The sequence below is a fragment of the Salvelinus namaycush genome, chromosome 7 (assembly GCF_016432855.1).
Source record: "Salvelinus namaycush isolate Seneca chromosome 7, SaNama_1.0, whole genome shotgun sequence".
NCBI classification, from domain to species: domain Eukaryota; kingdom Metazoa; phylum Chordata; class Actinopteri; order Salmoniformes; family Salmonidae; genus Salvelinus; species Salvelinus namaycush.
Window position 1 is genome coordinate 50,856,833 of NC_052313.1, and position 27,404 is coordinate 50,884,236.

Sequence of the window (27,404 nt, forward strand, 5' to 3'; positions counted from 1 at the left end):
TTTAGAAAGACCTAATGACTAACAATACCAGTTGACCTGATCAAGAATCCCATGAAATACAGGAAGTACATGGATGCTTACTGGTTTGATGGTCTTAATGGTTGCCAGGTTGATGAACCCCTGCATCTCAAAGATATAGTTCTCATCCACAGCCAGGAAGTCAATCTGCGTTCCATTCCTGCAGAGGGTCAAATCAAGCACACTTTACACCAACAGGTGGTCACGTTGCAGTGGTGCACATTCTCACTGCAAAGAGCCCTGTAGCAGATCATACATATGTCTGATGTGAGGTCCCTGAACTAAGCAGTGAGTGTGACAACCATGAACACAAGTGATGCTCTAGAGTGCCTTCAGAAAGTATTCACACCCCTTAACTTTACACAGAACGGATTCAAATAGATTTGTCAACGAGCTACACCATACACATCAAATAAAATGCATCTCTTGATTAGATAAGTATTCAACACATGTCAGAGTCACCTTTGGCATCAATTACAGCTGAGAGTCCTGCGTAAGTCTAAGAGTTTCACACCTGGATTGTGCAACATTAGCCTATTATCCTTTTCAAACTTCTGTTAAATTGGTTGTTGATTATTGCTTGACAAACATTCAGGTCTTGCCATAGATGTAAGTCAAAACTGCCACTCAGGAACAATCACTGGCTTCTTAGTAAGCAACTGCAATGTAGATTTGTCCTTGTGTTTTAGGTTATTGTCCTGCTGTAAGGTGAATTCACCTCCCAGTGTCTGGTGGAAAGCAGACAAGCTCGTCATCTAGGATTTTGCCTGTGCTAAGCTACATTCACTTTCTTTATCCTGAAAAACTCCCCAGTCCTTAACAATTACAAGCATACCCATAACATGATGCAGCCAGCACTATGCTTGAAAATATGGAGCGTGGTACTCAGTAATGTGTTGGATTTACCCCAAACATAACTTCGTCCTGAATACAAAATTAATTGCATCACATTTTTTTTGCAGTAATACTTTAGTACCTTGTTGCAAACAGGATGCATGTTTTGGAATATTCCTGTACAGGCTTCCTTTTCACTGTCAGTATTGTGGATTAACTACAATGTTGATCCATCACAGCCATTTTATTTAACGAGGCAAGTCCGTTAAGAACAAATTCTTATTTACAATGACAGTCTACCAGAAGGCCTCCTGCAGGGACAGGGATCAAATAAAAAACATTAATCTCCAACTGTTTTAAAGTCACCATTGGCCTCATGGTGAAATCCCTGAGCGTGTCCCCCCCCCCCCCCCCCACTGGACTGGCCTATGAGAGGGATAGAATACCTCCAGTCACAATACATACAAGCACAGGTGAACAAAATGACAGGTTGACTACGTGAAGAAAAAGCCTCAAATGCAGGAGACACTAACTACATAATGTTGAGACATTAAAAGTTACACCCCATTGTCTTTTTCGGTTTTTTTTTTAACCCTTTTTCATGATATCCAAGGGGGTAGTTATGATCTTGTCTCATCACAACGGGCTCAGGAGAGGCGAAGGTCGAGTCATACGTCCTCCGAAACATGACCCACCAAGCCGCGCTGCTTCTTAACCCGGAAGCCAGCCGCACCAATGCTATTTTCACTTAGATTTGTGAATCCTCTGGGAACCATATAGGGTTAGGACAGTTTTAAAGTTTGCTGGCCTCCGTGTTTAAGCCATTGTTCTAAATCCCTGATTTGTGGTAATTTAATCTAAGTGAAAATAATCAGTAGGTGGATGTAAATGAGTCTCCAGAGAAACCGGCATTGAACCTCAGGAATGGCCATAGGTGCAGATCCCATTTCTCAGGGGTGTGAGCTACTTTCTGGCCTCTTGGGGAATGATACTTTGGCCCACCCTCACATCCAACTTTTGCTCCATTTAGGGAAAAGTGGAACAATTCTCAAAACAGGCTTTAGGTTGTATAGATATTTTTAAACAAACCTTGTGAATAGAAAGTCTATGACAAGGGAACATGATTGTCCCCTTCAATCCTGAACACTTTCAGCACATATTACTTGTTAAGAGTCTGAAACAGTTGACTCACGGTGATGTGGAAGTCTTCCTGGTCACATGACTGGATGGACCTCCAGAAGGTCATGGTGGTTTGACCATCTGCCTCAATCAGGGACAGGAGGGTGTAGGTCTGTTTCTCATCCACCAGGGGAAACCCATTCCCTGTGGCATGATAATCCTGAAGGAGGAACACACACTGATGTTACCTGGACTCTTTATAGAACTTAATTAAGAGTTGTAATAATGTTTTATTATACTTCATTGTTGTGGAGTTTCCATCGCTTCTTTAAAACTTGAACACATTCACATCAATGAGGTTGCTGAGGGGAGGACGCTCATAATAAATGGCTGCAAACACATGGAAATGTTTGATACCATTCCACGTTTCCCCCCAGCCATTACCACAAACCAGAACCTCTAGAGCTTAATCAATCGTTAGGTTTTAGTATACTTCCATGTTGTGGAGTTTCCATCCCGTCTAAAACATTCATATGTAACTTTAAAGAGTAATTTGATCTTCCAAAGGTTTGGGAGGTGTTGAACACCACACCTACAACTCCAGACAATTAGAGGATAATTACTACTACAACTGTTACAGTAGGTCTAGCCTGCTTCTAAGACCTAAAATAACTAACGTTACTCCCATGTGAAAAACACCACTGATAAGGTTGTGTCTAATAGCAATGATTACGGATTTAAATACCTTGAAGTAGTTGCTATCTCGTCCGACTCCGCCAATAACTATATCTGCTCCAGCCATGCCTCCGTTTGGGCTCAACCCGAATCCCACCCAGCCAGTGGTTTTCACGGTCAGCTGGAACGTGATAGTGTCCTGGACATCACTGAACCCCCACTTCAAGTTGACGTTGTTCTCCGGGTCAAGGTGCGCCATGAAGGGCATAGGGGTGTCCTGCTGTGCCCCGGTCCCTGGAGTCCAAGCCAGGAGAAAAATATATGGATCATACTCAGTCACTCAGTTAGACCCTGAGACCTCGACCCGCTGAGCGACAAACACTCCCAAAGAAACAGCTATTTACGGCACACCGCTTTGCTTCTGCTCGCCACTGACCGAATACCCGTAACTATTTGCGTTCTAAATAGTATGCTTTTTAGGTATGCGAAAATAGAACGTTTTATAGTTAGTGAAATTGCGGAAATTGAGGCCAGATGTGTTTGAATAAGAGCAGCGGGGAGGGCTATACAAAATGCACAAATAGCGGGAAACAGGGCAATCGTGTCTCCCTTCTCTGATTAGCAGCTATTGCCAAAAGCAAGTGGGGTGCGTTTAGTTCGATTCAATGTTTGCACTAGTTTTCATAGTGAAGTTTGTAGGTCCTACCTTACAGTGTAGATAGTGTACATACCGCATGTGGATTTGTGTAAGCTCTGCTTCTACGTACAGTATGTTGTCTGTATCCTGTTTATCAGCTCTGCTTCTACGTACAGTATGTTGTCTGTATCCTGTTTATCAGCTCTGCTTCTACATACAGTATGTTGTCTGTTTCCTGTTTATCAGCTCTGCTTCTACATACAGTATGTTGTCTGTATCCTGTTTATCAGCTCTGCTTCTACGTACAGTATGTTGTCTGTATCCTGTTTATTAGCTCTGCTTCTACATACAGTATGTTGTCTGTATCCTGTTTATCAGCTCTGCTTCTACGTACAGTATGTTGTCTGTATCCTGTTTATCAGCTCTGCTTCTACATACAGTATGTTGTCTGTATCCTGTTTATCAGCTCTGCTTCTACGTACAGTATGTTGTCTGTATCCTGTTTATCAGCTCTGCTTCTACATACAGTATGTTGTCTGTATCCTGTTTATCAGCTCTGCTTCTACATACAGTATGTTGTCTGTATCCTGTTTATCAGCTCTGCTTCTACGTACAGTATGTTGTCTGTATCCTGTTTATCAGCTCTGCTTCTACGTACAGTATGTTGTCTGTATATCAGGTTTATCTTCTGCCTGTATATTCTGTTTATTGTGGCAGCACCATTTCACCAAGTCAAATTCCTTTATATAGAAATGTATTTGGCGATTAAAGGTGATTCTGATCTTCTACAGTTTACAGGACAGGACTCTTATTTTGAAAGATATAAAATCACGTGACCCAGAATCGATTTATCTTGTTTGCATAACACAGCTGGAAAGGAGGATGGCGGATGCTGGAAATAAAGAGTCAGCGCCGATTGGAGGAGATGAATTTACTAACACAGAGTTGGAGAATAACAAGAATAACACGGTAGTAACGCAATCATTTCTAGGTTTTGTCTGTGTTTGTAAATTGTCTCTTTGCGAACGAACTATTGTCCTTTGTCCACGGCAAAGGACTGGATGGATGCATACAGAATAGAACATCCTGGTTCGACCATACAGATGTAGCCGTCGGGACATCAGGCAGGCCACGCGATACATTGTAACTACGCGCTGCTGTTGGCTACAATATAACCTTGTTTGTAACAATACTGCACACACTATGAGTGTTTTGAAGATTGAAAGACCTATCTATCCAAAATAAAACCAGATCTGATCTGTGCTACGTGGCCAGAAGCTGTTCGGCACGTTATTGGTCCACTCGCAGCATCCAGCGAATGACGTCACGGTATTATGACACATGGACGTCTATAGACACGTATGTGTTTATTACTAGAACATTTCCAAATAGGTCCAATAATTGGCAAAGGATAGGAACAATCTAAATCTATTGATATTCTGTTCTATTCATATTCAGTCCTCTAGAGCAGGGTTTCTCAAACTTGGTCCTGCCCCCCATCCAACCAATTCATCATCAATATTTGATTATTTGAATCAGCTGTTAGAGCTAGGGCAAAAACCAAAACGTGCACCCTCGTGGGGCCCCAGGACCAAGTTTGGGAAACACTGCTCTAACTCTCTATTCACTAATCACTGCCTATTTCTCCCATGCACTCTGTTTGTACAGATGGTGGAGGAAGGATCCACTCTGCTGCGGAGAATGGAGATCAGTGTGGCCGAGGCAGAGAAAAGAACTGGGAAAAATACAGTGAACATGCAAGAGATATTCACAGTATACCTCATAGAAACTCGGTGAGAGAGTGGGACCTGTTGAAAAATGAAGCATATGCAAAAAATAGCCTTGCTCCCAAATTAAAACATGTTCTCGGTACAATGACGCTCTTGAACCTGGATTTTTCTGATCTGATCTAGATGTTGATGTTTCTTCTTTCAGACCCATAGATGCAATAACAGAAGGCCATAACCCAGCCCCAGACTCTCTCTGGAGGAGATACAGTGAATTTGAGATTCTCCGGAACTATTTGTTAGTCACCTATCCGTTTATCGTGGTGCCGCCTTTGCCAGAGAAGAGGGTGAGCTAAATTCAAACCTGATGGCCACATCTATACCTAGTAGTCCCAAGCACCACACTGCAGTGTTTGGGCCTTAATACCCACAGAATTTAATAGAATAGAACACTTTTTATTTATTTTATTTTATATATAATATTCAATAAATGTTATTATATATCTTTGTGTAATAACCCTTGTCTGATTTCTACAGGCAGAGTTTGTTTGGCACAAGCTGTCTGCAGACAACATGGACCCAGACTTTGTAGAGAGGCGCAGGATTGGTCTGGAGAACTTCCTACTTCGCGTGGCCTCCCATTCGGTTCTGTCCAATGACAAAATCCTATACCACTTCCTGACTGAGGTACGATAGCCTATCAGCTCACTCCATCACGTTGACGTTGTATTGGAATGTGTTGGAGAGATTCAACATACATTTGTATTTATTTATTTGTACTCTACTTTTTTAACTTTTCATTTCCTCTCCTCCTCTCCCAGGAACACAGGTGGAAGGAGGTGGTGTATGAGACAGGGTTCCAAGCCAAGGTACCTCAGAGGCATTTTTTACTTCATGAATGTCTATCGTTTCTACCACTTATTTAAGGGGTTGTGTCCTTGAGCTGTTCCCGTCTATTGATGTTCTGTATTACATCATGTTCTGTTTGGACCCCAGGAAGAGTAGCTGCTGGATGAGCAACCGCTAATGGAGATCCTAAAAAAATAAAAACCGTATTGAATCTATTTTGATCCATCCAGTGGTACATCCAGTGGTACATCCAGTGGTACACCTAGTGGTACATCCAGTGGTACACCTAGTGGTACATCCAGTGGTACACCTAGTGGTACATCCAGTGGTACACCTAGTGGTACACCTAGTGGTACATCCAGTGGTACACCTAGTGGTACATCCAGTGGTACATCCAGTGGTACACCTAGTGGTACATCCAGTGGTACACCTAGTGGTACATCCAGTGGTACACCTAGTGGTACATCCAGTGGTACATCCAGTGGTACATCCAGTGGTACACCTAGTGGTACACCTAGTGGTACATCCAGTGGTACACCTAGTGGTACATCCAGTGGTACACCTAGTGGTACACCTAGTGGTACATCCAGTGGTACACCTAGTGGTACATCCAGTGGTACACCTAGTGGTACATCCAGTGGTACACCTAGTGGTACATCCAGTGGTACATCCGGTGGTACATCCAGTGGTACATCCAGTGGTACATCCAGTGGTACACATTGGTTGTGTTTGGTTTATAATTGCATTCTAATTAAATTGTGTGTTTTTTCTAGGCAGACTCCAGGATTAAAGCTCTGAGCGCAACTTTCAGGGTGAAGAACCCTGACAAGTAAATCAATCTTTCCCATTTAAAACCAAGAGTTGTCAGACACCTAGTGGCATTATACATATATTACATACATTTTACTTAAAGTTGAGTTAAGTTAAAGAGGTGTAAAGTTAGTCGTGTTAATTTGAAGCCGTGTTAAGTTGAAGTCGAGTAAAGTTGAATTTGTGTAAAGAAGAAATGGTGTTAAGTTGTATAAAGTTAAATTTGTGGAAGTCGGGTAAAGTCGTGTACATTTGAAGTCGTGTACATTTGAAGTCGTGTACATTTGAAGTTGTGTAAAGGTGAAGTTGTGTAAAGGTATGTTAAGGTTGCCATTTGTCTTCCTCTATCTAGGCGGTTCACAGAGATGAAACACTACAGCGATGAGCTTCAGTCTCTCACCTCCCAGCTGCTCAGAGTCAGAGCAGTAAGTCATATAATAATATACGATTTATTAGATGCTTTAGATCCACAGTCACTCTGCTCCTCTCATTAGTCTAAAGTTATATCGTTGGAACAACATCTCCTTTTATTTAGCGCTCACCTCTTGTTATACATTTAACAAGTCACGTTTCATTCTCCAGAGAGTAGCAGACAGGATCTACGGCGTATACAAAGTCCATGGGAACTACGGAAGAGTGTTCAGGTAAGAGTACTAGTCAGCAGGTAGCCAGTGGTTAAGAGTGTTGGGCCAGCAACCGAGCCGAGTAGGTGAAAAATCTGTCGATGTGCCCTTGAGCAAGGCACTTAACACTAACAATAAAACATGTTGTATTTGGATATTGAAGAAAGACTGATATGATATTGTTGTGGGATTCTCTGACTGATCTGACTGTTTGTGTGTCAGTGAGTGGAGTGCCTTAGAGAAGGAGATGGGAGACAGTCTGTCTGTTTGTGTGTCAGTGAGTGGAATGCCTTAGAGAAGGAGATGGGAGACGGTCTAACTGATCTGACTGTTTGTGTGACAGTGAGTGGAGTGCCTTAGAGAAGGAGATGGGAGACGGTGTAACTGTTTGTGTGTCAGTGAGTGGAGTGCCTTAGAGAAGGAGATGGGAGACGGTCTGACTGTTTGTGTGTCAGTGAGTGGAGTGCCTTAGAGAAGGAGATGGGAGACAGTCTGTCTGTTTGTGTGTCAGTGAGTGGAGTGCCTTAGAGAAGGAGATGGGAGACGGTCTGACTGTTTGTGTGTCAGTGAGTGGAGTGCCTTAGAGAAGGAGATGGGAGACGGTCTGACTGATCTGACTGTTTGTGTGACAGTGAGTGGAGTGCCTTAGAGAAGGAGATGGGAGACGGTCTAACTGATCTGACTGTTTGTGTGACAGTGAGTGGAGTGCCTTAGAGAAGGAGATGGGAGACGGTCTGACTGATCTGACTGTTTGTGTGGCAGTGAGTGGAGTGCCTTAGAGAAGGAGATGGGAGACGGTCTGACTGTTTGTGTGACAGTGAGTGGAGTGCCTTAGAGAAGGAGATGGGAGACGGTCTAACTGATCTGACTGTTTGTGTGACAGTGAGTGGAGTGCCTTAGAGAAGGAGATGGGAGACGGTCTGACTGTTTGTGTGTCAGTGAGTGGAGTGCCTTAGAGAAGGAGATGGGAGACGGTCTGACTGATCTGACTGTTTGTGTGTCAGTGAGTGGAGTGCCTTAGAGAAGGAGATGGGAGACGGTCTGACTGATCTGACTGTTTGTGTGTCAGTGAGTGGAGTGCCTTAGAGAAGGAGATGGGAGACGGTCTGACTGTTTGTGTGTCAGTGAGTGGAGTGCCTTAGAGAAGGAGATGGGAGACGGTCTAACTGATCTGACTGTTTGTGTGTCAGTGAGTGGAGTGCCTTAGAGAAGGAGATGGGAGACGGTCTAACTGTTTGTGTGTCAGTGAGTGGAGTGCCTTAGAGAAGGAGATGGGAGACGGTCTAACTGATCTGACTGTTTGTGTGTCAGTGAGTGGAGTGCCTTAGAGAAGGAGATGGGAGACGGTCTAACTGATCTGACTGTTTGTGTGTCAGTGAGTGGAGTGCCTTAGAGAAGGAGATGGGAGACGGTCTAACTGATCTGACTGTTTGTGTGGCAGTGAGTGGAGTGCCTTAGAGAAGGAGATGGGAGACGGTCTAACTGATCTGACTGTTTGTGTGACAGTGAGTGGAGTGCCTTAGAGAAGGAGATGGGAGACGGTCTGACTGATCTGACTGTTTGTGTGGCAGTGAGTGGAGTGCCTTAGAGAAGGAGATGGGAGACGGTCTGACTGTTTGTGTGACAGTGAGTGGAGTGCCTTAGAGAAGGAGATGGGAGACGGTCTGACTGATCTGACTGTTTGTGTGACAGTGAGTGGAGTGCATTAGAGAAGGAGATGGGAGACGGTCTGACTGATCTGACTGTTTGTGTGGCAGTGAGTGGAGTGCCTTAGAGAAGGAGATGGGAGACGGTCTGACTGTTTGTGTGACAGTGAGTGGAGTGCCTTAGAGAAGGAGATGGGAGACGGTCTGACTGATCTGACTGTTTGTGTGACAGTGAGTGGAGTGCATTAGAGAAGGAGATGGGAGACGGTCTGACTGATCTGACTGTTTGTGTGTCAGTGAGTGGAGTGCCTTAGAGAAGGAGATGGGAGACGGTCTGACTGTTTGTGTGTCAGTGAGTGGAGTGCCTTAGAGAAGGAGATGGGAGACTATCTGACTGTTTGTGTGTCAGTGAGTGGAGTGCCTTAGAGAAGGAGATGGGAGACGGTCTGACTGTTTGTGTGGCAGTGAGTGGAGTGCCTTAGAGAAGGAGATGGGAGACGGTCTAACTGATCTGACTGTTTGTGTGGCAGTGAGTGGAGTGCCTTAGAGAAAGAGATGGGAGACGGTCTAACTGATCTGACTGTTTGTGTGGCAGTGAGTGGAGTGCCTTAGAGAAGGAGATGGGAGACGGTCTGACTGTTTGTGTGGCAGTGAGTGGAGTGCCTTAGAGAAGGAGATGGGAGACGGTCTAACTGATCTGACTGTTTGTGTGTCAGTGAGTGGAGTGCCTTAGAGAAGGAGATGGGAGACGGTCTGACTGATCTGACTGTTTGTGTGACAGTGAGTGGAGTGCCTTAGAGAAGGAGATGGGAGACGGTCTAACTGATCTGACTGTTTGTGTGACAGTGAGTGGAGTGCCTTAGAGAAGGAGATGGGAGACGGTCTGACTGATCTGACTGTTTGTGTGGCAGTGAGTGGAGTGCCTTAGAGAAGGAGATGGGAGACGGTCTGACTGTTTGTGTGACAGTGAGTGGAGTGCCTTAGAGAAGGAGATGGGAGACGGTCTAACTGATCTGACTGTTTGTGTGACAGTGAGTGGAGTGCCTTAGAGAAGGAGATGGGAGACGGTCTGACTGTTTGTGTGGCAGTGAGTGGAGTGCCTTAGAGAAGGAGATGGGAGACGGTCTGACTGATCTGACTGTTTGTGTGTCAGTGAGTGGAGTGCCTTAGAGAAGGAGATGGGAGACGGTCTGACTGATCTGACTGTTTGTGTGTCAGTGAGTGGAGTGCCTTAGAGAAGGAGATGGGAGACGGTCTGACTGTTTGTGTGTCAGTGAGTGGAGTGCCTTAGAGAAGGAGATGGGAGACGGTCTAACTGATCTGACTGTTTGTGTGTCAGTGAGTGGAGTGCCTTAGAGAAGGAGATGGGAGACGGTCTAACTGATCTGACTGTTTGTGTGTCAGTGAGTGGAGTGCCTTAGAGAAGGAGATGGGAGACGGTCTAACTGATCTGACTGTTTGTGTGTCAGTGAGTGGAGTGCCTTAGAGAAGGAGATGGGAGACGGTCTAACTGATCTGACTGTTTGTGTGGCAGTGAGTGGAGTGCCTTAGAGAAGGAGATGGGAGACGGTCTAACTGATCTGACTGTTTGTGTGACAGTGAGTGGAGTGCCTTAGAGAAGGAGATGGGAGACGGTCTGACTGATCTGACTGTTTGTGTGGCAGTGAGTGGAGTGCCTTAGAGAAGGAGATGGGAGACGGTCTGTCTGTTTGTGTGTCAGTGAGTGGAGTGCCTTAGAGAAGGAGATGGGAGACGGTCTGACTGTTTGTGTGGCAGTGAGTGGAGTGCCTTAGAGAAGGAGATGGGAGACGGTCTGACTGTTTGTGTGACAGTGAGTGGAGTGCCTTAGAGAAGGAGATGGGAGACGGTCTGACTGATCTGACTGTTTGTGTGACAGTGAGTGGAGTGCATTAGAGAAGGAGATGGGAGACGGTCTGACTGATCTGACTGTTTGTGTGGCAGTGAGTGGAGTGCCTTAGAGAAGGAGATGGGAGACGGTCTGACTGTTTGTGTGACAGTGAGTGGAGTGCCTTAGAGAAGGAGATGGGAGACGGTCTGACTGATCTGACTGTTTGTGTGACAGTGAGTGGAGTGCATTAGAGAAGGAGATGGGAGACGGTCTGACTGATCTGACTGTTTGTGTGTCAGTGAGTGGAGTGCCTTAGAGAAGGAGATGGGAGACGGTCTGACTGTTTGTGTGTCAGTGAGTGGAGTGCCTTAGAGAAGGAGATGGGAGACTATCTGACTGTTTGTGTGTCAGTGAGTGGAGTGCCTTAGAGAAGGAGATGGGAGACGGTCTGACTGTTTGTGTGGCAGTGAGTGGAGTGCCTTAGAGAAGGAGATGGGAGACGGTCTAACTGATATGCTGCCTTAGAGAAAGAGATGGGAGACGGTCTAACTGATCTGACTGTTTGTGTGGCAGTGAGTGGAGTGCCTTAGAGAAGGAGATGGGAGACGGTCTGACTGTTTGTGTGGCAGTGAGTGGAGTGCCTTAGAGAAGGAGATGGGAGACGGTCTAACTGATCTGACTGTTTGTGTGTCAGTGAGTGGAGTGCCTTAGAGAAGGAGATGGGAGACGGTCTAACTGATCTGACTGTTTGTGTGTCAGTGAGTGGAGTGCCTTAGAGAAGGAGATGGGAGACGGTCTAACTGATCTGACTGTTTGTGTGTCAGTGAGTGGAGTGCCTTAGAGAAGGAGATGGGAGACGGTCTGACTGTTTGTGTGGCAGTGAGTGGAGTGCCTTAGAGAAGGAGATGGGAGACGGTCTAACTGATCTGACTGTTTGTGTGGCAGTGAGTGGAGTGCCTTAGAGAAAGAGATGGGAGACGGTCTAACTGATCTGACTGTTTGTGTGGCAGTGAGTGGAGTGCCTTAGAGAAGGAGATGGGAGACGGTCTGACTGTTTGTGTGGCAGTGAGTGGAGTGCCTTAGAGAAGGAGATGGGAGACGGTCTAACTGATCTGACTGTTTGTGTGTCAGTGAGTGGAGTGCCTTAGAGAAGGAGATGGGAGACGGTCTGACTGATCTGACTGTTTGTGTGACAGTGAGTGGAGTGCCTTAGAGAAGGAGATGGGAGACGGTCTAACTGATCTGACTGTTTGTGTGACAGTGAGTGGAGTGCCTTAGAGAAGGAGATGGGAGACGGTCTGACTGATCTGACTGTTTGTGTGGCAGTGAGTGGAGTGCCTTAGAGAAGGAGATGGGAGACGGTCTGACTGTTTGTGTGACAGTGAGTGGAGTGCCTTAGAGAAGGAGATGGGAGACGGTCTAACTGATCTGACTGTTTGTGTGACAGTGAGTGGAGTGCCTTAGAGAAGGAGATGGGAGACGGTCTGACTGTTTGTGTGGCAGTGAGTGGAGTGCCTTAGAGAAGGAGATGGGAGACGGTCTGACTGATCTGACTGTTTGTGTGTCAGTGAGTGGAGTGCCTTAGAGAAGGAGATGGGAGACGGTCTGACTGATCTGACTGTTTGTGTGTCAGTGAGTGGAGTGCCTTAGAGAAGGAGATGGGAGACGGTCTGACTGTTTGTGTGTCAGTGAGTGGAGTGCCTTAGAGAAGGAGATGGGAGACGGTCTAACTGATCTGACTGTTTGTGTGTCAGTGAGTGGAGTGCCTTAGAGAAGGAGATGGGAGACGGTCTAACTGATCTGACTGTTTGTGTGTCAGTGAGTGGAGTGCCTTAGAGAAGGAGATGGGAGACGGTCTAACTGATCTGACTGTTTGTGTGTCAGTGAGTGGAGTGCCTTAGAGAAGGAGATGGGAGACGGTCTAACTGATCTGACTGTTTGTGTGGCAGTGAGTGGAGTGCCTTAGAGAAGGAGATGGGAGACGGTCTAACTGATCTGACTGTTTGTGTGACAGTGAGTGGAGTGCCTTAGAGAAGGAGATGGGAGACGGTCTGACTGATCTGACTGTTTGTGTGGCAGTGAGTGGAGTGCCTTAGAGAAGGAGATGGGAGACGGTCTGTCTGTTTGTGTGTCAGTGAGTGGAGTGCCTTAGAGAAGGAGATGGGAGACGGTCTGACTGTTTGTGTGGCAGTGAGTGGAGTGCCTTAGAGAAGGAGATGGGAGACGGTCTGACTGTTTGTGTGACAGTGAGTGGAGTGCCTTAGAGAAGGAGATGGGAGACGGTCTGACTGATCTGACTGTTTGTGTGACAGTGAGTGGAGTGCATTAGAGAAGGAGATGGGAGACGGTCTGACTGATCTGACTGTTTGTGTGGCAGTGAGTGGAGTGCCTTAGAGAAGGAGATGGGAGACGGTCTGACTGTTTGTGTGACAGTGAGTGGAGTGCCTTAGAGAAGGAGATGGGAGACGGTCTGACTGATCTGACTGTTTGTGTGACAGTGAGTGGAGTGCATTAGAGAAGGAGATGGGAGACGGTCTGACTGATCTGACTGTTTGTGTGTCAGTGAGTGGAGTGCCTTAGAGAAGGAGATGGGAGACGGTCTGACTGTTTGTGTGTCAGTGAGTGGAGTGCCTTAGAGAAGGAGATGGGAGACTATCTGACTGTTTGTGTGTCAGTGAGTGGAGTGCCTTAGAGAAGGAGATGGGAGACGGTCTGACTGTTTGTGTGGCAGTGAGTGGAGTGCCTTAGAGAAGGAGATGGGAGACGGTCTAACTGATCTGACTGTTTGTGTGGCAGTGAGTGGAGTGCCTTAGAGAAAGAGATGGGAGACGGTCTAACTGATCTGACTGTTTGTGTGGCAGTGAGTGGAGTGCCTTAGAGAAGGAGATGGGAGACGGTCTGACTGTTTGTGTGGCAGTGAGTGGAGTGCCTTAGAGAAGGAGATGGGAGACGGTCTAACTGATCTGACTGTTTGTGTGTCAGTGAGTGGAGTGCCTTAGAGAAGGAGATGGGAGACGGTCTAACTGATCTGACTGTTTGTGTGTCAGTGAGTGGAGTGCCTTAGAGAAGGAGATGGGAGACGGTCTAACTGATCTGACTGTTTGTGTGTCAGTGAGTGGAGTGCCTTAGAGAAGGAGATGGGAGACGGTCTGACTGATCTGACTGTTTGTGTGGCAGTGAGTGGAGTGCCTTAGAGAAGGAGATGGGAGACGGTCTGACTGTTTGTGTGACAGTGAGTGGAGTGCCTTAGAGAAGGAGATGGGAGACGGTCTGACTGTTTGTGTGGCAGTGAGTGGAGTGCCTTAGAGAAGGAGATGGGAGACGGTCTGACTGTTTGTGTGACAGTGAGTGGAGTGCCTTAGAGAAGGAGATGGGAGACGGTCTGACTGATCTGACTGTTTGTGTGACAGTGAGTGGAGTGCCTTAGAGAAGGAGATGGGAGACGGTCTGACTGATCTGACTGTTTGTGTGACAGTGAGTGGAGTGCCTTAGAGAAGGAGATGGGAGACGGTCTGACTGTTTGTGTGACAGTGAGTGGAGTGCCTTAGAGAAGCAGATGGGAGACGGTCTGACTGTTTGTGTGACAGTGAGTGGAGTGCCTTAGAGAAGGAGATGGGAGACGGTCTGACTGATCTGACTGTTTGTGTGACAGTGAGTGGAGTGCCTTAGAGAAGGAGATGGGAGACGGTCTGACTGTTTGTGTGACAGTGAGTGGAGTGCCTTAGAGAAGGAGATGGGAGACGGTCTGACTGATCTGACTGTTTGTGTGTCAGTGAGTGGAGTGCCTTAGAGAAGGAGATGGGAGACGGTCTGACTGATCTGACTGTTTGTGTGGCAGTGAGTGGAGTGCCTTAGAGAAGGAGATGGGAGACGGTCTGACTGATCTGACTGTTTGTGTGACAGTGAGTGGAGTGCCTTAGAGAAGGAGATGGGAGACGGTCTGACTGATCTGACTGTTTGTGTGACAGTGAGTGGAGTGCCTTAGAGAAGGAGATGGGAGACGGTCTGACTGATCTGACTGTTTGTGTGGCAGTGAGTGGAGTGCATTAGAGAAGGAGATGGGAGACGGTCTAACTGATCTGACTGTTTGTGTGACAGTGAGTGGAGTGCCTTAGAGAAGGAGATGGGAGACTATCTGACTGTTTGTGTGTCAGTGAGTGGAGTGCCTTAGAGAAGGAGATGGGAGACGGTCTAACTGTTTGTGTGTCAGTGAGTGGAGTGCATTAGAGAAGGAGATGGGAGACGGTCTGACTGATCTGACTGTTTGTGTGACAGTGAGTGGAGTGCCTTAGAGAAGGAGATGGGAGACGGTCTGACTGATCTGACTGTTTGTGTGGCAGTGAGTGGAGTGCCTTAGAGAAGGAGATGGGAGACGGTCTGACTGTTTGTGTGACAGTGAGTGGAGTGCATTAGAGAAGGAGATGGGAGACGGTCTGACTGATCTGACTGTTTGTGTGACAGTGAGTGGAGTGCCTTAGAGAAGGAGATGGGAGACGGTCTAACTGATCTGACTGTTTGTGTGACAGTGAGTGGAGTGCCTTAGAGAAGGAGATGGGAGACGGTCTGACTGATCTGACTGTTTGTGTGGCAGTGAGTGGAGTGCCTTAGAGAAGGAGATGGGAGACGGTCTGACTGATCTGACTGTTTGTGTGGCAGTGAGTGGAGTGCATTAGAGAAGGAGATGGGAGACGGTCTGACTGATCTGACTGTTTGTGTGACAGTGAGTGGAGTGCCTTAGAGAAGGAGATGGGAGACGGTCTGACTGTTTGTGTGTCAGTGAGTGGAGTGCCTTAGAGAAGGAGATGGGAGACGGTCTGACTGTTTGTGTGACAGTGAGTGGAGTGCCTTAGAGAAGGAGATGGGAGACGGTCTAACTGATCTGACTGTTTGTGTGACAGTGAGTGGAGTGCATTAGAGAAGGAGATGGGAGACGGTCTGACTGATCTGACTGTTTGTGTGACAGTGAGTGGAGTGCCTTAGAGAAGGAGATGGGAGACGGTCTGACTGTTTGTGTGTCAGTGAGTGGAGTGCCTTAGAGAAGGAGATGGGAGACGGTCTAACTGATCTGACTGTTTGTGTGTCAGTGAGTGGAGTGCCTTAGAGAAGGAGATGGGAGACGGTCTGACTGATCTGACTGTTTGTGTTTCAGTGAGTGGAGTGCCTTAGAGAAGGAGATGGGAGACGGTCTAACTGATCTGACTGTTTGTGTGACAGTGAGTGGAGTGCCTTAGAGAAGGAGATGGGAGACGGTCTGACTGATCTGACTGTTTGTGTGACAGTGAGTGGAGTGCCATAGAGAAGGAGATGGGAGACGGTCTGACTGTTTGTGTGACAGTGAGTGGAGTGCCTTAGAGAAGGAGATGGGAGACGGTCTGACTGATCTGACTGTTTGTGTGACAGTGAGTGGAGTGCCTTAGAGAAGGAGATGGGAGACGGTCTGACTGATCTGACTGTTTGTGTGACAGTGAGTGGAGTGCCTTAGAGAAGGAGATGGGAGACGGTCTGACTGTTTGTGTGTCAGTGAGTGGAGTGCCTTAGAGAAGGAGATGGGAGACGGTCTGACTGTTTGTGTGACAGTGAGTGGAGTGCCTTAGAGAAGGAGATGGGAGACGGTCTGTCTGTTTGTGTGTCAGTGAGTGGAGTGCCTTAGAGAAGGAGATGGGAGACGGTCTGACTGTTTGTGTGTCAGTGAGTGGAGTGCCTTAGAGAAGGAGATGGGAGACGGTCTGACTGTTTGTGTGTCAGTGAGTGGAGTGCCTTAGAGAAGGAGATGGGAGACGGTCTGACTGTTTGTGTGACAGTGAGTGGAGTGCCTTAGAGAAGGAGATGGGAGACGGTCTGACTGTTTGTGTGACAGTGAGTGGAGTGCCTTAGAGAAGGAGATGGGAGACGGTCTGACTGTTTGTGTGTCAGTGAGTGGAGTGCCTTAGAGAAGGAGATGGGAGACGGTCTAACTGATCTGACTGTTTGTGTGTCAGTGAGTGGAGTGCCTTAGAGAAGGAGATGGGAGACGGTCTAACTGATCTGACTGTTTGTGTGTCAGTGAGTGGAGTGCATTAGAGAAGGAGATGGGAGACGGTCTAACTGATCTGACTGTTTGTGTGTCAGTGAGTGGAGTGCCTTAGAGAAGGAGATGGGAGACGGTCTAACTGTTTGTGTGTCAGTGAGTGGAGTGCCTTAGAGAAGGAGATGGGAGACGGTCTGACTGTTTGTGTGTCAGTGAGTGGAGTGCCTTAGAGAAGGAGATGGGAGACGGTCTGACTGATCTGACTGTTTGTGTGTCAGTGAGTGGAGTGCCTTAGAGAAGGAGATGGGAGACGGTCTAACTGATCTGACTGTTTGTGTGTCAGTGAGTGGAGTGCCTTAGAGAAGGAGATGGGAGACGGTCTAACTGATCTGACTGTTTGTGTGTCAGTGAGTGGAGTGCATTAGAGAAGGAGATGGGAGACGGTCTAACTGATCTGACTGTTTGTGTGTCAGTGAGTGGAGTGCCTTAGAGAAGGAGATGGGAGACGGTCTGACTGATCTGACTGTTTGTGTGACAGTGAGTGGAGTGCCTTAGAGAAGGAGATGGGAGACGGTCTAACTGATCTGACTGTTTGTGTGACAGTGAGTGGAGTGCCTTAGAGAAGGAGATGGGAGACGGTCTGACTGATCTGACTGTTTGTGTGACAGTGAGTGGAGTGCCTTAGAGAAGGAGATGGGAGACGGTCTAACTGATCTGACTGTTTGTGTGACAGTGAGTGGAGTGCCTTAGAGAAGGAGATGGGAGACGGTCTAACTGATCTGACTGTTTGTGTGTCAGTGAGTGGAGTGCCTTAGAGAAGGAGATGGGAGACGGTCTAACTGATCTGACTGTTTGTGTGTCAGTGAGTGGAGTGCCTTAGAGAAGGAGATGGGAGACGGTCTGACTGATCTGACTGTTTGTGTGTCAGTGAGTGGAGTGCCTTAGAGAAGGAGATGGGAGACGGTCTGACTGTTTGTGTGTCAGTGAGTGGAGTGCCTTAGAGAAGGAGATGGGAGACGGTCTGACTGATCTGACTGTTTGTGTGACAGTGAGTGGAGTGCCTTAGAGAAGGAGATGGGAGACGGTCTGACTGATCTAACTGTTTGTGTGACAGTGAGTGGAGTGCCTTAGAGAAGGAGATGGGAGACGGTCTAACTGATCTGACTGTTTGTGTGTCAGTGAGTGGAGTGCCTTAGAGAAGGAGATGGGAGACGGTCTAACTGATCTGACTGTTTGTGTGTCAGTGAGTGGAGTGCCTTAGAGAAGGAGATGGGAGACGGTCTAACTGATCTGACTGTTTGTGTGTCAGTGAGTGGAGTGCCTTAGAGAAGGAGATGGGAGACGGTCTAACTGATCTGACTGTTTGTGTGTCAGTGAGTGGAGTGCCTTAGAGAAGGAGATGGGAGACGGTCTAACTGATCTGACTGTTTGTGTGTCAGTGAGTGGAGTGCCTTAGAGAAGGAGATGGGAGACGGTCTAACTGATCTGACTGTTTGTGTGTCAGTGAGTGGAGTGCCTTAGAGAAGGAGATGGGAGACGGTCTAACTGATCTGACTGTTTGTGTGTCAGTGAGTGGAGTGCCTTAGAGAAGGAGATGGGAGACGGTCTGACTGATCTGACTGTTTGTGTGTCAGTGAGTGGAGTGCCTTAGAGAAGGAGATGGGAGACGGTCTGACTGTTTGTGTGACAGTGAGTGGAGCGCCTTAGAGAAGGAGATGGGAGACGGTCTGACTGATCTGACTGTTTGTGTGTCAGTGAGTGGAGTGCATTAGAGAAGGAGATGGGAGACGGTCTGACTGATCTGACTGTTTGTGTGTCAGTGAGTGGAGTGCCTTAGAGAAGGAGATGGGAGACGGTCTGACTGATCTGACTGTTTGTGTGTCAGTGAGTGGAGTGCCTTAGAGAAGGAGATGGGAGACGGTCTAACTGATCTGACTGTTTGTGTGACAGTGAGTGGAGTGCCTTAGAGAAGGAGATGGGAGACGGTCTAACTGATCTGACTGTTTGTGTGTCAGTGAGTGGAGTGCCTTAGAGAAGGAGATGGGAGACGGTCTGACTGTTTGTGTGACAGTGAGTGGAGTGCCTTAGAGAAGGAGATGGGAGACGGTCTAACTGATCTGACTGTTTGTGTGTCAGTGAGTGGAGTGCCTTAGAGAAGGAGATGGGAGACGGTCTAACTGATCTGACTGTTTGTGTGTCAGTGAGTGGAGTGCCTTAGAGAAGGAGATGGGAGACGGTCTGACTGTTTGTGTGACAGTGAGTGGAGTGCCTTAGAGAAGGAGATGGGAGACGGTCTGACTGATCTAACTGTTTGTGTGACAGTGAGTGGAGTGCCTTAGAGAAGGAGATGGGAGACGGTCTAACTGATCTGACTGTTTGTGTGTCAGTGAGTGGAGTGCCTTAGAGAAGGAGATGGGAGACGGTCTAACTGATCTGACTGTTTGTGTGTCAGTGAGTGGAGTGCCTTAGAGAAGGAGATGGGAGACGGTCTAACTGATCTGACTGTTTGTGTGTCAGTGAGTGGAGTGCCTTAGAGAAGGAGATGGGAGACGGTCTAACTGATCTGACTGTTTGTGTGTCAGTGAGTGGAGTGCCTTAGAGAAGGAGATGGGAGACGGTCTAACTGATCTGACTGTTTGTGTGTCAGTGAGTGGAGTGCCTTAGAGAAGGAGATGGGAGACGGTCTAACTGATCTGACTGTTTGTGTGTCAGTGAGTGGAGTGCCTTAGAGAAGGAGATGGGAGACGGTCTAACTGATCTGACTGTTTGTGTGTCAGTGAGTGGAGTGCCTTAGAGAAGGAGATGGGAGACGGTCTGACTGATCTGACTGTTTGTGTGTCAGTGAGTGGAGTGCCTTAGAGAAGGAGATGGGAGACGGTCTGACTGTTTGTGTGACAGTGAGTGGAGCGCCTTAGAGAAGGAGATGGGAGACGGTCTGACTGATCTGACTGTTTGTGTGTCAGTGAGTGGAGTGCATTAGAGAAGGAGATGGGAGACGGTCTGACTGATCTGACTGTTTGTGTGTCAGTGAGTGGAGTGCCTTAGAGAAGGAGATGGGAGACGGTCTGACTGATCTGACTGTTTGTGTGTCAGTGAGTGGAGTGCCTTAGAGAAGGAGATGGGAGACGGTCTAACTGATCTGACTGTTTGTGTGTCAGTGAGTGGAGTGCCTTAGAGAAGGAGATGGGAGACGGTCTAACTGATCTGACTGTTTGTGTGTCAGTGAGTGGAGTGCCTTAGAGAAGGAGATGGGAGACGGTCTGACTGTTTGTGTGACAGTGAGTGGAGTGCCTTAGAGAAGGAGATGGGAGACGGTCTGACTGATCTAACTGTTTGTGTGACAGTGAGTGGAGTGCCTTAGAGAAGGAGATGGGAGACGGTCTAACTGATCTGACTGTTTGTGTGTCAGTGAGTGGAGTGCCTTAGAGAAGGAGATGGGAGACGGTCTAACTGATCTGACTGTTTGTGTGTCAGTGAGTGGAGTGCCTTAGAGAAGGAGATGGGAGACGGTCTAACTGATCTGACTGTTTGTGTGTCAGTGAGTGGAGTGCCTTAGAGAAGGAGATGGGAGACGGTCTAACTGATCTGACTGTTTGTGTGTCAGTGAGTGGAGTGCCTTAGAGAAGGAGATGGGAGACGGTCTAACTGATCTGACTGTTTGTGTGTCAGTGAGTGGAGTGCCTTAGAGAAGGAGATGGGAGACGGTCTAACTGATCTGACTGTTTGTGTGTCAGTGAGTGGAGTGCCTTAGAGAAGGAGATGGGAGACGGTCTAACTGATCTGACTGTTTGTGTGTCAGTGAGTGGAGTGCCTTAGAGAAGGAGATGGGAGACGGTCTGACTGATCTGACTGTTTGTGTGTCAGTGAGTGGAGTGCCTTAGAGAAGGAGATGGGAGACGGTCTGACTGTTTGTGTGACAGTGAGTGGAGCGCCTTAGAGAAGGAGATGGGAGACGGTCTGACTGATCTGACTGTTTGTGTGTCAGTGAGTGGAGTGCATTAGAGAAGGAGATGGGAGACGGTCTGACTGATCTGACTGTTTGTGTGTCAGTGAGTGGAGTGCCTTAGAGAAGGAGATGGGAGACGGTCTGACTGATCTGACTGTTTGTGTGTCAGTGAGTGGAGTGCCTTAGAGAAGGAGATGGGAGACGGTCTAACTGATCTGACTGTTTGTGTGACAGTGAGTGGAGTGCCTTAGAGAAGGAGATGGGAGACGGTCTGACTGATCTGACTGTTTGTGTGACAGTGAGTGGAGTGCCTTAGAGAAGGAGATGGGAGACGGTCTGACTGATCTGACTGTTTGTGTGACAGTGAGTGGAGTGCCTTAGAGAAGGAGATGGGAGACGGTCTGACTGATCTGACTGTTTGTGTGACAGTGAGTGGAGTGCCTTAGAGAAGGAGATGGGAGACGGTCTACAGAGTGCTGGACACCATATGGATGCGTGAGTACTCTCCATCCGCCAACAGCTGTTTTATCTAACCTGTGCTGAGCCTGCTATTCTAATGTAGATTGCACACAACCTGCAATTTAGGAACCACAATGGAAAATAGGGAACACAATGGAAATAATTATATATTTTTTAACTGGCAAATAAAATCAGCCTGGTATTCTAATGCAGAGTGCACACATCAAGCAATTTAGGAACTACAATGAAAATAAGTATATATTTGTTTAACTGGCTAATAAAATCAATCAATCTGTCATTTTGTCCACAGCTATGCTGCGTCAGTAGATGATATCTTGGAGGAAGAGGAGCGCTACGCAGACCAACTGAAGGAATACCTTTTCTATGCCGAAGCCTTAAGGTTGGTCCTATTGCACATTATGGCTAATCAATCAATGAATCAACCAACCAATGAATCATATTTTGTGAAGGGATTCCAGAACCCTGTCCCCTTAGTCAGGTAAAGAGGGTAATGCACCAAGTAGAAGGTTCTGACAGTGTAAAAATATCTCCTCTAAACGGGCCTGCTACAACTTGTGTCCCAGGAAGTAATGCTGTATGATGTTGTGACATTGTATGGGCCTCCTGTAAAGCTGCTGCTGTCTGTTTCCTACAGGGCTGTGTGTAGGAAACACGAGCTGACCCAGTATGAGCTGGAGACGGCCTCCTCAGACCTCATCTCCAAGAAGCAGCAACGGGAGGAGCTGGCCACTGGGGTATTCAATTCAATACAACTTTATCGATACCCTCAGGGACAATGAAGAAAGCCGTAGGTTTAGGCGAAGGTCTAGTTTATCTACTGTTTGTATCCTGTTATAGGAAAACTAGAGGACTCCAACTGAGATGGTGATCTCTTGTAAGAGGCAAGCTCTTGTCTTTCCAATATTAGTACAGTATAGGTCTCAAGAGCATTGGCAAGGCCCAAGAGGTCTTGTTTGTCAAGTCCTCTCAGAATCTTTGACTACATGTATTTTTCAAACCCTTCTATATAAGGACATGTAAAGCCCTAGCCTGGTCCCATCTTTGACTTCATGTCTTCTTCAAACCCCTCTATATAAGGACATGTCCCAGACTCTACTGTAGTCCCAGACTCTACTGTAGTCCCAGACTCTACTGTAGTCCCAGACTCTACTGTAGTCCCAGGCTCTACTGTAGTCCCAGGCTCTACTGTAGTCCCAGACTCTACTGTAGCCAACTCTTCTATTGCATGCCATGCATGTTTGTCATGACAACAAACACAGAGAGGCCGAAGCATCAACAGACTGGACCAACAGCAGGCCTGTGGTGAATTCCATTTCAATTCAGAAAGTAAATCAAATTCCAATTCCACATTTTCCTCATTGAAAAGCATAGGAGAGAATCTGGCATTTCAGTGTACTTCTTGAATTGACAAGACCACCAGGCTAGTAATGCCCCTCCATTCTCTGTCTGTCCGTCCTCAGATGGTACGGACGTTCTCCTTCAAAGGAATGACCAACAAGCTGTTTGGTCAGGAGACACCAGAGCAGAGGGAGGCTAAACTCAGCCTACTAGAGGAGCAGATCGTCCAGGGAGAGGAGACGGTCACAGAGAAAACAGTGGAGTGCGAGTGAGTCCCTCATGTTAAACCATGCAGAAATACCTAGATAGATAGATGGATAGACCACATGCTGAAAACAACTCATTGATAAAGTATGTAATATAGTGTGTGTGTGTGTGTGTGTGTGTGTGTGTGTGTGTGTGTGTGTGTGTGTGTGTGTGTGTGTGTGTGTGTGTGTGTGCAGGGAGTACGTGAAGGGTGCGTGGGTGGACATGCAGCGCTTCAAGGAGCAGAAGGACAGGGATCTGAGGGAGGCTTTGATTGGCTACGCCGTCATGCAGATCAGCATGTGTAAGAAGGTGTGTCACACTCAGGTGGAAGTCTGGAAATGCTCCTATATCTATGAGGGTTATTTTCATTGGGCATCAAACGGACAAAAACTGACTCAAAGACAGAGGGACTACCTGGACTTGTCCAATAAGAAACTGTAATTTTCGTGTTGCTTTAAATACCACTCTCAGAGTTGTGTTCATTAGGCACCAAACTGAAGAACACGGACTGAAAGAGAGAGGGACTACCTGGACTTGTCCAATGAGAGACTTTTGTTTCAAAACGCGTTGCAACGGTGTGCCCTACTGAACACAACCCGCTTGTTATAAAGTCAAAGGCCAATGTTGTTAGGACCTAGTTCAATTTCTGTGTTTTATGTTCTCCTCTCTGTATAGGGCATTCAAGTGTGGACCAATGCTAAGGAATGTTTCCACAAGATGTAAGGGGGTCGGGCCGTGGGTCAGCGACGACGTCTATGGTACGAGTGCACAACAACTTCACCTTTTGACCTTCACATGGAAACAGAACCACTGTTGTCACGGCAACAAGCCCCAGCTGGCATAAAGTTACAGGGCTGCGTCTCAATACTCAGTCCAATACTGGCTGCGCTCCAGATAAAGTGGGGAGGTAAGGAAGCCTTTCAAGACATGAGATGCAGTCCAGGACTATATTTTATAATGAGATATAAGGCACAAACATATCCCCTTGTGTTGATTTATTAAGAGAACGTGTGTAGTATCAGCAGGATAAAGGTTGTTTATTAAGAGAACGTGTGTAGTATCAGCAGGATAAAGGTTGTTTATTAAGAGAACGTGTGTAGTATCAGCAGGATAAAGGTTGTTTATTAAGAGAACGTGTGTAGTATCAGCAGGATAAAGGTTGTTTATTACGAGAACGTGTGTAGTATCAGCAGGATTAAGGTTGTTTATTAAGAGAACGTGTGTAGTATCAGCAGGATAAAGGGTTGTTTATTAAGAGAACGTGTGTAGTATCAGCAGGATTAAGGTTTGTTTATTAAGAGAACGTGTGTAGTATCAGCAGGATAAAGGGTTGTTTAGGAAGAGAACGTGTGTAGTATCAGCAGGATAAAGGTTGTTTATTAAGAGAACGTGTGTAGTATCAGCAGGATAAAGGGTTGTTTAGTAAGAGAACGTGTGTAGTATCAGCAGGATAAAGGTTGTTTATTAAGAGAACGTGTGTAGTATCAGCAGGATAAAGGTTGTTTATTAAGAGAACGTGTGTAGTATCAGCAGGATAAAGGTTGTTTATTAAGAGAACGTGTGTAGTATCAGCAGGATAAAGGTTGTTTATTAAGAGAACGTGTGTAGTATCAGCAGGATAAAGGTTGTTTATTAAGAGAACGTGTGTAGTATCAGCAGGATAAAGGTTGTTTATTAAGAGAACGTGTGTAGTATCAGCAGGATAAAGGTTGTTTATTAAGAGAACGTGTGTAGTATCAGCAGGATAAAGGTTGTTTATTAAGAGAACGTGTGTAGTATCAGCAGGATAAAGGTTGTTTATTAAGAGAACGTGTGTAGTATCAGCAGGATAAAGGTTTGTTTATTAAGAGAACGTGTGTAGTATCAGCAGGATAAAGGTTTGTTTATTAAGAGAACGTGTGTAGTATCAGCAGGATAAAGGTTGTTTATTAAGAGAACGTGTGTAGTATCAGCAGGATAAAGGTTTGTTTATTAAGAGAACGTGTGTAGTATCAGCAGGATAAAGGTTGTTTATTAAGAGAACGTGTGTAGTATCAGCAGGATAAAGGTTGTTTATTAAGAGAACGTGTGTAGTATCAGCAGGATAAAGGTTGTTTATTAAGAGAACGTGTGTAGTATCAGCAGGATAAAGGTTTGTTTATTAAGAGAACGTGTGTAGTATCAGCAGGATAAAGGTTGTTTATTAAGAGAACGTGTGTAGTATCAGCAGGATAAAGGTTGTATGGTGAGAGTGTAGCACGTGGGGGATAAAGGTTGTATTGTGAGAGTGTAGCACGTGGGGGATAAAGGTTGTATGGTGAGAGTGTAGCACATGGGGGATAAAGGTTGTATGGTGAGAGTGTAGCACATGGGGGATAAAGGTTGTATGGTGAGAGTGTAGCACGTGGGGGATAAAGGTTGTATGGTGAGAGTGTAGCACTTGGGGGATAAAGGTTGTATGGTGAGAGTGTAGCACATGGGGGATAAAGGTTGTATGGTGAGAGTGTAGCACATGGGGGATAAAGGTTGTATGGTGAGAGTGTAGCACATGGGGGATAAAGGTTGTATGGTGAGAGTGTAGCACATGGGGGATAAAGGTTGTATGGTGAGAGTGTAGCACATGGGGGATAAAGGTTGTATGGTGAGAGTGTAGCACGTGGGGGATAAAGGTTGTATGGTGAGAGTGTAGCACTTGGGGGATAAAGGTTGTATGGTGAGAGTGTAGCACATGGGGGATAAAGGTTGTATGGTGAGAGTGTAGCACATGGGGGATAAAGGTTGTATGGTGAGAGTGTAGCACATGGGGGATAAAGGTTGTATGGTGAGAGTGTAGCACATGGGGGATAAAGGTTGTATGGTGAGAGTGTAGCACGTGGGGGATAAAGGTTGTATGGTGAGAGTGTAGCACGTGGGGGATAAAGGTTGTATGGTGAGAGTGTAGCACGTGGGGGATAAAGGTTGTATGGTGAGAGTGTAGCACGTGGGGGATAAAGGTTGTATGGTGAGAGTGTAGCACGTGGGGGATAAAGGTTGTATGGTGAGAGTGTAGCACGTGGGGGATAAAGGTTGTATGGTGAGAGTGTAGCACGTGGGGGATAAAGGTTGTATGGTGAGAGTGTAGCACGTGGAGGATAAAGGTTGTATGGTGAGAGTGTAGCACGTGGGGGATAAAGGTTGTATGGTGAGAGTGTAGCACGTGGGGGACGTGGGAAACTTACTCCTCAGCCTGAAGTGTCACCACTTGTGTAGCCGAATTGTCAACGCTTCAATGGCGCCGACTGGTAAGACGCTTCGGGACGGCGGTCACGTGTGCTAGCGAAGCAGATGTCCTGGGTTGGAGCATCCGTGTGAGCCGATCAGGAGGAAGCGGTACTCGCTAAGCAAGCAGCATGACGTCAGTTATCAGTATGCTGCTGTTACCTTGGTTTACCTCTGAACTGAACTGGAAAAGAAACTGAATCAACTGTCAAAGGACTTCTGGCCTTTTCTCTGCTTAAAGCACATGATATCATAATGTCTGGTATGTGAATATTGAATAAGATATTATTTCAGAAAATGTCAAGGTACATGTATATAAGAATATTATATACTTTGACGTGTCCATCTATGTAAATATATTAACAACAGTGAACACTAACCTGGTGTTTGTTGGTTGAATCCAAAGTATTAACTCACTAATTTAATCATGGTTTCTCAAAGAAAACATCTATTTCTACATTGTGACTCGCAGTAATAATGTGATTTAAGGTCAGATTTGATCATCATTCATGTACATTCTTATCCAAGTTGAACTGAGATAACAGTTATACTGCATTGTATATTCCGCTTTATGGTTTTAATAAAAATATTGTCTTCTACCATATTCCTACAGCTACGGTTCCTCAGGCTACCACACATTTTATGTTGGACCAGTATGATGTTGTGAGGGTATATGGAGACAGCAGGTTGAGATAAACCCACTATGATGGTATATGGAGACAGCAGGTTGAGATAAACCCACTATGATGGTATATGGAGACAGCAGGTTGAGGTAAACCCATTATGATGGTATATGGAGACAGCAGGTTGAGATAAACCCACTATGATGGTATATGGAGACAGCAGGTTGAGATAAACCCACTATGATGGTATATGGAGACAGCAGGTTGAGGTAAAACCACTATGATGGTATATGGAGACAGCAGGTTGAGGTAAACCCACTATGATGGTATATGGAGACAGTAGGTTGAGGTTGACCCACTATGATGGTATATGGAGACAGTAGGTTGAGGTAAACCCACTATGATGTTATATGGAGACAGCAGGTTGAGGTTGACCCACTATGATGGTATATGGAGACAGCAGGTTGAGGTAAACCCACTATGATGGTATATGTAGACAGCAGGTTGAGGCTGACCCACTGTTCACCTCTTTGTTTAGGGCCCTGGGCTGTTCACCTCTTTGTTTAGGGCCATATGGGTTGGTCCATTTTTAGCCCAGTGAGCCTGTCTAACTTTTTTTTCTTCTCGCAAAATGATCATTATTTGGTTAATAATGGGGGCATCAAGGAAAAAAAGAGTGTCGGTGTGGTGGTATCGAGGGAAAAAATGGTGTTACAAATGTCTGAAGAATGTTTGAA

General features: G+C 46.5%; 1 protein-coding gene across 1 annotated transcript; it reads left to right on the top strand.

The window, feature by feature from the left end:
• The first annotated feature begins 4,165 nt into the window (after positions 1–4,165).
• On the top strand, positions 4,166–26,606 carry LOC120051384 (sorting nexin-4-like). Its single transcript, XM_038998224.1, has 14 exons — positions 4,166–4,252; positions 4,952–5,076; positions 5,219–5,357; positions 5,548–5,697; positions 5,832–5,879; positions 6,633–6,688; positions 7,022–7,094; positions 7,252–7,313; positions 21,170–21,235; positions 21,510–21,599; positions 21,855–21,954; positions 22,681–22,826; positions 23,002–23,116; positions 23,483–26,606. The coding sequence occupies exons 1-14, from the start codon at positions 4,166–4,168 to the stop codon at positions 23,528–23,530; spliced, it is 1,305 nt and encodes a 434-aa protein (XP_038854152.1). The 3' UTR covers positions 23,531–26,606.
• The last annotated feature ends 798 nt before the right edge of the window (positions 26,607–27,404 follow it).